This window comes from Dipodomys merriami, unplaced genomic scaffold (genome assembly GCF_024711535.1).
Source record: "Dipodomys merriami isolate MVZ:Mamm:240054 unplaced genomic scaffold, mDipMer1.0.p SCAF_3, whole genome shotgun sequence".
In the NCBI taxonomy this organism is placed as follows: Eukaryota; Metazoa; Chordata; class Mammalia; order Rodentia; family Heteromyidae; genus Dipodomys; species Dipodomys merriami.
In genome coordinates, this window is record NW_027204492.1 from 39,338,876 (window position 1) to 39,350,875 (window position 12,000).

The following is a 12,000-nucleotide window of genomic DNA, read 5'->3' on the forward strand; positions in this document are numbered from 1 at the left end:
GAAAATATACTCCTTTACAGAAATGCTTGGTTAAGATATGACTAATGGTTATAATGATTATATTTAGTAGGAAGCAACTTTCTCAAGGGTATTTTCATTCTTTAAAAAAGAAAAGTGTAGTTGAAGATTCAGATTAATTTGTTATTCTGTGCTATATGTACAATAACTTTGTGTGTGTGTGTGTGTGTGTGTGTGTGTGTGTGTGTGTGACTTGAACTTTGAAAAAACAGGATGCCTATATCTGAGTGTTGGTTTTCTCTGCAAGAAATATATGTTTAGATTTAGGAGACAAAATTTTTAATCATGGTCTGCCTTGTACCTAACCAGAGAGTAAAAATAGAGGATATATAACTTCCTTTAAGCTCTAAAATTGAATGTGAAATCAGAAACAAAACAAAAAAAAAGGGAACAACCAAAAGCCCCCTTTTCTGAACCTTCCTGCCAGAAAGTTCAGGGAAAAAAATCACTGCAAAAAATAGTAATGTGCTTATTTGTAAGAACTATTTTTGTGTTCCTTTCAAAATGTGCTTTGATTTTATTCAGAAATGGGTTCTTTTATCAGCTTTTTGTAGTCTGTAAACTATTTTTGAGAACAGGTAGGATATAATTCTAACAATGATTAATTACATCTGGTGAATAAAATATGTTTGTGTCTTCACATTTGATTCTTGCTTTCAGCTGATTTACAGCCAAAGTCACAAATGGTTACAATTACATGTAAAGCAGCTGTCTAATCTGTTCCAATGGGTCAGTAAAATGTTAAAATGAAGAAAAAAATCCAGTTTCTGTGGTTCTAGTTGAATCCCTTGTTTCCATCCTAATGTTTGTGATATATGGGGAATCTTTTATAATTTTTGTTTCCTCGATATAAAATTAAGATTGATAAACTACCAGAACAGATAAAGTAAATACAGTCTAGTGAGAAAACACCTGAAACTTAGGTCTCTAATAATCACTGGAAATTCATACTTCTTAGAGACTTTATATGAACTCTCCTAGATGTGTACACAATTTCTGTGTATGATGAAGTAGAGAAGAATGTGCAAAATAAAAGGGATAAGGAAAAATTGATAAAACTCAAGGCAGTACCATATACTACCATCAATGGGAAAATCCATGATGTGAAGTTTTTCCAGACATTAAATTAATGTTCTTATAGGTTTTCTTCATTGCTTCATTTTTAAGATTAGATCTGGTACTAAGATCTTCCTATGAAACACAAATAAAAGCCTTGACTTGGGATTGCTTTGGCTAATATTTTAGTTCAGAATTATTCTATGTTCATTTTTCATTTATCACATTTTTTGTGTACATGTGTGGGTCCTGGGACTTGAACTCGGGGCCTGGAGGCTGTCTTGAGCTTTTTTTTTCCCCTCAAGGCTAGCACTCTACAAATTGTGCCACAGTTCCATTCCTGGACTTTTGATGGTTAATTGGAAATAAGAACTTCACATACTTTCCCACTCATACTTGCTGTGAACCACCACATTTGCTAAGTTTACAGGGGTGAGCCACTGGTGACTGGCTTTTAAATGTTTTTGTTTGTTTGTTTGTTTGGTCGGTGTGGGGGCTGAACCCTGGGCCTGGATGCTGTCCCTCAGCTCTTCACTCAAGGGTAGTGCCCTACCAATTGAGCCACAGTGCCACTTCCAGCTTTTTTCTGGTTATGTGGTACTGAGGAATCAAACCCAGGGCCTCATGCATGCCAGGCAAGCTCTCTACCACTGAATCAACTTCCCAGCCCCTTTTAAATGTTTTTTTTTATTTCTTTACATTTCCATGAGTACTAGAATGACCTCTTCAGCTTTTGTTTTACGAGGTTATATTAGTTATTACATCCCCACATATTCCACTGCATTCCGATATATCCCTACTTCTTAGTTTGGGGTAACCCAAGAAAATCAGCTTATTCTATTAGAAAACAAGTTTGGTTTTCTCTATAACTCTGTTCTGTTCAACCTGATCTACATGAGAATTTGATTTTTGGGGGGTTTAAACAGATGCCTTTTCTTGATAGGTCCCCTCTTTAATCTTTCTTTTTTGCCAGTCCTGGGGCTTGAACTCAGGGCCTGGACACTGTCCCTGAGCTTCTTTTTGCTCAAGGCTAGTGCTCTACCACTTGAGCCACAAGGCCACTTCTGGCCTTTTCTGTTTATGTGGTACTGAGCAATCGAACCCAGGACTTCATGCATGCTAGGCAAGCACTGTACCACTGAGCCACATTCCCAGCCCCCCTCTTTAATCTTTAAGTTACCCTGTTATCCTTCAGTGGTTTGGATGTACTGGGAAAGAAGTAGAATATGATTACAAAGTCCTTTCAGTTCTCGATCTTTTTTTTTTTGTCAAATAACTTGGACTCAGCAATGTTGAAAAACCCTTAATCATAGCTTCATTTATTTGAGAATAAATGCTCTATTCCTTTTAATTTGAGGCCAACAGAAGTTCCCTTTGCACTTAATGGACGTGGATATGTATGTGGGGGTGGGTGGGGAGTGTCTTAATTGTTAAAGCAAAACTATCTACATTTAAACTAGCTTAAATTAATAGAATACAAAGAGGAGAACAGCTGACTTACCTAGGATGGTGACTTCAAAATGTCCAAGGCTGCGGGCACTCTTAAATTCCTGAAGTTTTGGAGGCTTTCCTTCTGGTGGTATGTACTTGGAAGGCTGAGAATTATACTGCTGAGTAAGAAACTTTTTGTGTTCTAAAATGAATTTCCGTGGAATACTTTCTGGGTAAACACAGCTGTACTTCAAGTGTTCTTTTAAGCTAGGCCTTTTCTCTTTCAACAGCTGACTCTCCCACCTATCCTTGATGAATCTGATATTTCCTGTGGTATCAGTATTGGCACTTCTTGGGCCTGGGAAAGACACAATGAGACAGGCACAATGGAGGGATAAAGCTAGTCACTGTTCAAAACAAGTACATCTTGATGAGTACTAGTTAAGAAACTTTATAGATCAAAGCTGGGCACTGGTGGCTCATGCCTGTAATCCTAGCTACTCAGGAGGCTGAGATCTGAGGATCAAGGTTCAAACCCAGCCCAGGCAGGAAAGTCCGTGAGACTCTCATCTCCAATTAACCACCAGAAAACTACAAGTGGCACTCTGTCTCAAGTAGTAGAGCACTTGCCTTGAGCTGAAGAGCAATTCACTTTCCTAATATTATTATTTTTTTACTGTCAATTACTGTTATTGTTTTCTCTTGGAATTACAAAGATTTATAGTATCTTCTTTATGCTTTTTCTGGTTTTGCAAATGCTCTTAAATAAATATTCCTTTTCTATTTGGTGATAAAGTCAAGGCAAACTGAAATTCAGGATAATGGTACACTCTGGAGATCACTCATTACTGGTGAAATTTGAGCTTAAAATAAAATTATGTTAATTTCTGTTAAAAGTAGCAATAAAAAGATTATTTTTCATGGATAGTTCTTTCCTTCAAAAAAGTCCAGAATTCAAGCCCCACAAGCAACAAAAATCAGTTATTTTGATAGGACATTCCTTTTATATAAATAACACATGGAAAACAAAGAGGAAAATAAATTGAGATGAAAGACCTCCTCAATTCTTTTTTTTTTTTTTTGGTAGTGCTAGGGATTGAACTCAGGGCCTTGTATTTGCTAGCAAGCACTCTACCACTTGAATCTTGCCCCCAGTACTTTTGCTTCTGGGGTTTTTTAAGTGGGTCTCACACTTGGCCTTAGACTATGATCTTTCTGCATCAACTTACCAATTAGCTGGCATTACAGTTGTATACTACTATGCCTCTCTTGTTTGTGAGATAGTGTCTCACTACCTTTTGCTCAGGGTTGGTTTCATAGGTGACCTTCCTATCGCTCTCCTAAGTAGTTGCAATTACAGGTTTGTAACACTCACCCAGTCCTTTCCTCAACTCTTGATTATTCTCTATCATTAAATCAATTTGTCATATATGTACAATGAATCCAATTCAAAACAAATGCAATGCTTGTACCTTTATTATAGCAAAATATCATATTATGAACCCTATCAGGAATAGTTAAAATTTTTTCTCTTTATATTTTTTTATTTGGTTGTTAATACTAAGGATTATCCAGGTATAAAATCTCTAAAATTGTGCATTAATTTTATTTTAGTTATTTGGGGTTATAATTACTCATTTCAATTAAATATTCATAATTTTCATAATTAATGAGTACAAATGAAATAAGTGTGAAATCAATTCTGGAGACATAGTTACTGGTAGTGAATAGCAACATTTCAAAAGGATAGTAGGAAAGTGACAAAATATATTTAGTTCACGTTTTCATAAAGAATGAAAAATTACAAAGTAGAGGTATTGTTTTAGCTTGAATAGTACTAAATGAAACAGGTGTTTTAAAGCTAAAGCACAGTAAAATTATATTTTTGTATTTTATAATTATAATGATATTTCACTTGAACATTTTATCCTTATTTCTACTGACTATGTTTTAAAAAGAAAAGATTTAAGTAGCTGACTACATTTAGACTGTGATGAAAGAAAGGACACAGTGCAAATGTTCATAAATAGTCATGGTGATTATTTCCTTTAAAAAGAGATATTTTGAGCATTTTATGTATGTTTTAGAGAGATGTAGGTAAGGGTGTACAGAGGCATGGGGCAAGGGGAAGAGCTATTACTTGCTCACAGCTTTCCCCTTCCCCTTCTGTGATCCCAGGTGCTACAAGAGCTACAAGGCCCCAAGAGCACAGAGGACTTCTTAGTGATAAGGTCTATGCTTGGGGCAGCATATAATAGGCTTTTCAAAGGATTGCAAAAGTCAAAGGTACAGGTGATCTTGTGATGTCTTGTGCTCATGGTTGTAATGTTCTTGTTTATTAACTTTTCAAATGTATTTCTTATCAAATTATGTGAGTCACTAGATATGAAGATAAGACTAAACTTTGCAGATTTCAAAATACCTAGTACAAACCAGGTATTTGCTAAAGTTTGGCAAAATAAATGACTTGAATTTACATAGAAAAATGCAAAGCTATTATGAAACATATTTTAGTCTATGTTATAATTAGGTCGGCATACATGTAATTCACTACCACTGCAAAATAAGATACTAGTATATGAATATTATATACATGTATGTATTTTTCTTGGTTCTGGGGCTTGAACTCAGGGCCAGGGTGCTATCCCTGAGCTTCTTTTGCTCAAGGATTGTGCTCTACCACTTCAGCCACAGCTCCACTCCCAGCTTTTTGGTAGTTTATTGGGGATAAAAGTCTTAGGGACTTTCCTACTTGGGCTGGCTTTGAACGTTGATCCTCAGACCTAAAGCCTCTTGAGTAGCTAGGATTACAGGTGTGAACCACCAAACATGCTATAGTTTCCTTACATATTCCATGTTAATTTTTAGTTTTTATTTTTCTCTATTTTAAACAATATTTTAAGAAACATCTTAGAACATATTTCCTTGTGTGACTAATATGTAGTTAGAATTCCTAGATGGCATGATATATAATTCATTATAAAACAAATTAAGTGTTGCCAACTTGCTTTCAAGGGATAGTTGTAGCACATTTATCTAAGAAACGGAAAGCATGAACATAAATATGTTTATATTATAAAAACAAACAATGGAAAGATACACCATTGAATGAATTAAAGTTCCATGGTGAGAGTGAATATTATGAATGAAATAACATGTGGGAGACAAGGACTGAACTTTCAATGAGTATCCTATGTCATATTCATACATAGACAATATATTTCCATAGTAATCATATTTCCATAGTAATCATCCTCCATCATCTCTTTCCCTCTCTTCCTTCCCCCTTATCCTTCAAACAGGCCAACAGTTTCAAGTGTGTTGTGTGTATGTGTGTTCTAGACACTGCAAATTAAAAACATACAATATTTGTCTTCATGAGTTCAACTTATCTTACTCAACATAATGAGCTCAAGTTAACTTTCCTAAAAATGACATGATTTCATTTTTTGAAGGCTGAGAAATATTGCATGGCTTACATGTGCCATCTTTTCTTTATTCCTTGGTTGTGAGGAACCTTGGCTGATTCCACAGCTTGCTTATTGGGAACAAGGCTTCATCAAAACATGGGTATATAGCTATCTCTCTCTATTGATTCACATTCTCAGAGTAGACTGGTAGAGTCATAAGGTGATCTATTGATATTATTTTTGAGGAATCTCAACTTCCATACTGATTTCCATATGGTTGCACTAGTTAGGTTCCCATCAACAGTGTGTAAGGGCTCCATCTTCCCCAAGCCTTCCTCAGCATTTGTTGTTGTTTGTTTTCTTGATGACTATAATTCTAACTTCTGTGTGATAAAATCTCAGTGTAGGGGGAATGAGGAGAGGACAATAAGGGAGGTTAAGCTGACTAAATTATAATATATGCATATGTAAAATACCACAGTGAAATCCCTTTGTATAATGTATATATAGCAAAAAATGAAAAATCGAATGGCAGAAAAGTAACACAAGATCTCTTGGAGGGCAGAACTGGCAGAATGGGGGAGGGTCTACAGAGTCAGTGCATGCAGATGAATATGATCAAAGTACTTTATATAGGTGTATCAAAAATGATCAATGATATCTATGGAAAATTTTTAGCAAGAGGAGGAGGGGGTGAGAGAGATGATGGGGTAAGATTTATTGGACTACCTTATACAACTAATATATTCTAATAAAAAATCTTAAAAACTCTTCTGAGCTAACTTCAAAAAATGTAAATGTAAGGAAAAAAATAGTAGCCAATGTATCAACTTCGGTATATCTGACTTGGAACTATATGAAAGATGATATGAAAGATAAGCTGAGACCCCGTAGCTCATGCTTATAATCCTAGCTACTCAGGAGGCTGAGATCTGAGGAACAAACATGTTTCAAAGCCAGACTGGGCAGGAAAGCCATGAGAACCTTATCTCCAATTAACTACCAAAAAAATCTGGGCATGGAACTGGAGTCAAGTGGCAGAGCACTAACTTGAGCACAAAAGCTCAGGCCCCGAGTTCAAACTCCAGGACCAGCAAAAAAAAAGTGAATGTAAAATATTATATGCACACATGAAAATGTCCTGATCAAAGTTATTGACAATAACACAAATAAATAAAAAGTAGCCAAATTGTAAAACAAAAATCAAACATTTAAAGAAAGCAGTACCTATCATTTGAAATAAAAGAAGTAAACCCAAATATCAGCTTGATAGTGGAACCATAAAGGATTATTGCCAGTAACTTTATATAGTAACTTGACTTCATAGGTCTAATGGGGCTATACTTGAAGGGATAAAGACCTTCAAACAAACAAAAACCTGAAAATGATTATTCTGTGTCTATTTTTATATGGGGTGGGTAATATGGTTTAGATGTAAAGTGCATCTTCACTTTAAAATAAAAAGAGTTGCTAGATTTAGTCACTGAAAGTTGATTGGTCTTAAGGGCCCTTGCTTAAATGGATTTACTTAGCTGGCAAATTCTTAACTGATAGTATTATTGGGAAGTAATAACAAAAAGGAGGTGGAGCCTCATTAGAGGAAGAAAGTCACTGGAGGGAATGCCTGGGTCCCTGATTCTCTTATTGTTTCTGCTTCATGGCTATCATGAGGTCAGCAGCCCTATCATGCCCTTTCCACCATGATGTTGTGCCTTGCTTCAAGACTGAAAGCAATGGAACCAGCTAGTCATTGACTTAAATCTCTGAATATGTGATTTAAAATAAAATCTTCCTCTTTTTACTTATTTTGTTATAGTGACAAAATGACTAATACAATGGGTAATGCAAATTAATTAGTATGTAATACTCTGACACCCCTAGGGTTTTTTAGAGCCAGGATTTTTGAATAGAAAAAAATCCTCTTCCATTTTATTCTAAGTGAAAATTGTTTAGCTGTGCATTTGAATTGGAAATATAAATGTGAAAATCATGACAAAATTTGTCTTAACTATCAACCAACTCATAATCCATGAAAAAAGCACACTTTCTGGTTCAATACACTGCAAAGGCTTAGAGGTAAGAATGAAACAAATATAAATGAGTACCTTATACTGCTTCAATTGTTTGTTTTGAAAGCTCTAATTATCAGAGCTCTGTAGAAAAATGACTGATTCCATGTCTGGAGCAAGAAATGCTTGATATGAATTTGAGAATATGTTGTCAAACCAGATAGCCAAAAATCTAGCATATATCATCAGGGTCATATGAAAAGTACTTATAAATAAATACGAAAAGTTTCCTACTCACCAAACACAGGACATGTGAGCAGCAATAAGGATGACAATTGCATTAAATAAAAGATATTAAGTACATTTAAATCTATGAGTTCATAATACTGAAACCAACAAAACAAAACACTAACAGATAACCTATGGAGGACACTGGGGATCTAATTCATTATTCTGAAAACTGACAGAGAAATATAAAACTTTCACTGCATCTTTATTGTATAACCTATATATCTAGATGATCAAATAACAAATGAGTGGAAGTTTATCCTTAGGACCAGACATGATCATTTTACAATCCATTATGAATTAATGGACTATTTATCATCAGTAGCTGATGACAATGTTATCATGAAGCAACAAAACCTCGAATCTAGTGAAATGGCACAGAAGTTATCTCAATACTTCTGTCCTCCCAAAAGAAATACTGAAAGATTAGTAGAAACTGTCAGAACTAAATTTGTCTAAATCCTAGGAAATGGTCAAGGGGTTAGAGTGATCAAGTGAATGTACATCAAGCAAATGACAACTTTAAAATATTGCTTTACTGAATGGCAACTTCTTTGTTCAACTATATAAATACATAAATAAGCCTTTTCAGAAAAAAAGGTACTGAGGGCTCATGCCTATAATCCTAGCTACTCAGGCAGCTGAAATCTGAGGACTGTGGTTCAAAGCAAGCCTGGTCAGGAAACCCTGGGCAGGGAATCTCCTATGAGCCACCTCCAAATCCAGCATTGGAGCTCTGGCCCAACTGATAGAGTGCTAGCCTTGAACACAAAAGCTCAGGGATAGCACCCATGCCCTGAATTCAAGCTCTAGGACCTTCAATAAAACAAAAACAAACACAAATACCAGGAAAGCTTGTGGTTCTTTTACTTGTTATTTTTCACCTCTTCTTGCTCATTCTCAATAAAGCCTTGGTTCCCATTGATGGATCCTGTTGTTGTTCCTGGTTGAGGTTAAGCAGACTGTACTCACACATTATTGCATAGGTCTATTCTAACCTGTCTGGGATAGACTTGAAGTATAAATATCTACCTTCTTTCACCTAACTTGGAACTCAGTCTGCAAAAAAAACATTTGGTATGGTTTGAAACAAGGTGAAGTAGGTAAACAACCCACAGATACCTGGGGCAGAAGACTGCAGTTGAGACATAATCAACAGCCTAAGGCCATGGAGGAAAAATCAAAGGGAGAAACTTCAGTTTGGAAACTGAAGCATTCAAAAGCATTCATGTATCCCAGGGACTTTAAAAAGCCAAGGATAGGCCCAGTCCACATTGCATTATCAGAAAACATCAAAGACTAAACTTTCACCTAAGGCTCTAGGCTCAGTAACAGTCTAGCCAAGTGTTGAAAGGGTCTGAGCAGAGATCCAATACAAAGACTGGGAGAAATGGTCTTTTCAGTTTTTGTTCTTGAGAGAAATGTTTGTCAGAACAATAGCTGAACACAGCTATTGGACAGACAATTTAGTGACTGCACACAAGTAATAGTCTCTGTAAAAAAAAAAAAAAGGAACTTTGGGGAAAGTCATTAGAAAAAGGGACAACCACAGCAATCAGCAACAAAGAGCCTCAGGAAAGCTGGAGAGGAAGAATAGTCTGGATATTCAGTTAAGATATTATAATATTCCAATGTCTAGTTTTTAACAAGAACTCAAAGGTATGGAAAGAAGTAGAAAAGAGCAGTCCATGAAATGAACAAATTGAATCAACATAAATACTGTAGAAGACTTTATAACACAAACGCTTTAAAACAAGTGCTATAAATACGTGTTTAAAAAGTGAAAAGGTAAAAATAAATATTCAAATAGCTAAAGAAAAGCACAAATAAAGATCCAACATAAACCAGAAAATTAAGTTTGAACACAAAAAGAATATCACAGAAAAAATCATGAAAAGAATGTAAATAGAAAGTTTAGGAAATGGAAAGCCAAAAAATCATATTAAGGGAAGTAAACCAGACCCTAAGAAACAAAGGATCCATGGTTTTCCTCATTTGTAATAATTAGTATATGTCTAAGTTAGCTATTGTGATCCTCTTGTCTTTTCATAAAAAAGGAAAATATTTTGCAGACTTCTTAAAGAACTGTAAGTTAGAACCAACACTGACAAATGTCAGCATGTAGTGTTGGACAGTATTCAAGTAATTTATAATTTGAATTTCTTAATTCATAGATGACATAAAATCATGTGGCAAAATTACCAATTTAAGCTGGCTCCAGTGGCTCATACCTGTAATCCTAGCTATTCAGGAGGCTGAAATCTGAAGATCGGGGTTCAAAGCCAGCCCGGGCAGGAAAGACCATGAGACTCTTATCTCCAATAAACCACACACAAACCCAGAAGTGGCACTGTGGTTCAAGTGGTAGAACACTAACCTGAAGAGCTGAGGGACAGTGCCTAGGCCCAGAGTTCAAGCCCCATGACTGACCAAAAAAACAAATAAAATATGAATTTAAGGACATTTTTTGCTTTCAGAACTTGCCTTTCCTATAGCCATTAGTTTTTCCTTTCAGAAGATAATTCTTTTTTTTTTTCCCTTGGGTCCAGTTGTGGGGCCTGAACTCTGGGCCTGGGTGCTGTCCCTAAGCTCTTCAGCTCAAGGCTAGCGCTCTACCACTTGAGCCACAGCGTCACTTCCGGCTTTTTTCTGCTTATGTGGTGCTGAGGAATCGAACCCAGGGCCTCATGCATTCGAGGCAAGCACTCTACCACTGAGCCAACTTCCCAGCCCCAGAAGATAATTCTTTTAGAAGCATCTTGCATTTTCCTTTTTCAAATTAGCATATATTGTGGTGGTCTAAGGAAGTTTCATTGTGATATTTCCCCATACACATACAATGCCCCTTAGTTACATTCATGTCTTCTGTCACTCTCCTTTATCCTTCCTGGTCACTTTCTTAAAATGACATTGTTTGTTATCTATGCATGAAGATGGCATAACAAAAACTCAACAAAAGCTGTTGAATAATGAATAGGTAAGGGGACGTGGGAAGAGAGGGCAATAGAGGTGGTTAATGTGACTAAAGTATAATATACACATCTGTGAAATACCATAGAAACTCCTTGATACAATTAATATGCACTAGAAAATGAATGGCAGGAATGCATACCAAGCTTTGTTTGGAGGTAAGTATCAATGGGAAAAGGAGGAAAGAATGAGAAGATGAAGAAGGATAAATATGGTCATAGTACTTTGTATGAAAATATGAAAAAAGCCATCTTGTATTTGACAAATCTCCCAAAAGCCTAACATTGGCAAAGAGACTTCATCTTCAAAAATGGTGCTAGGAAAATTGGTTACCTATATTCAGAAGGATGAAATTCCTTTACATTCACTATTTCCCACCCTGCATAAAAGTAAACTGCAAATTGGTCAAAGATCTTGATGTAAAATCTGAAACTTAAAGCCAGGTTGCTGGTGGCTCATGCCTGTAATTCTAGCTACTGTAGAGACAAGAATCAGGAGTATTATGGTTCAAGGCTTGTCTGGGGAAAAACTCTGCAAGATTCCATCTCAACTAACAGGTATATGCAGGGGTGCATACCAGTCATTCCACCAGTGTAGGAGGCTGAGATAAGGAGGCTCCTTAGCTCCTTGTTTCAGGGCAGCCTGGGTAAAAAAAAAAACAAAAACAAAAACAAAAAACAAAAAACAAAACCGCTTCTGAGATCCTATCGCAAGAGACAAATTGGGTGTGGGAGTTCATGCTGATCATCCCAGCTATGGCAGTAAGTAGAAATGGGAGGACTGTGGTCCAAGATGGTCAGGGCAAAAAATTGAGACCT

General features: G+C 36.1%; 1 protein-coding gene across 1 annotated transcript in view; it reads right to left on the reverse strand.

The window, feature by feature from the left end:
* Radx (RPA1 related single stranded DNA binding protein, X-linked) overlaps nucleotides 1–12,000 on the reverse strand; it is a 52,412-nt gene that overhangs the window by 11,638 nt on the left and 28,774 nt on the right. The window contains exon 12 of the mRNA XM_070038992.1: nucleotides 2,576–2,863. Coding sequence (XP_069895093.1) covers nucleotides 2,576–2,863 — 288 coding nt within the window. The remainder of the gene's footprint in view (nucleotides 1–2,575; nucleotides 2,864–12,000) is intronic.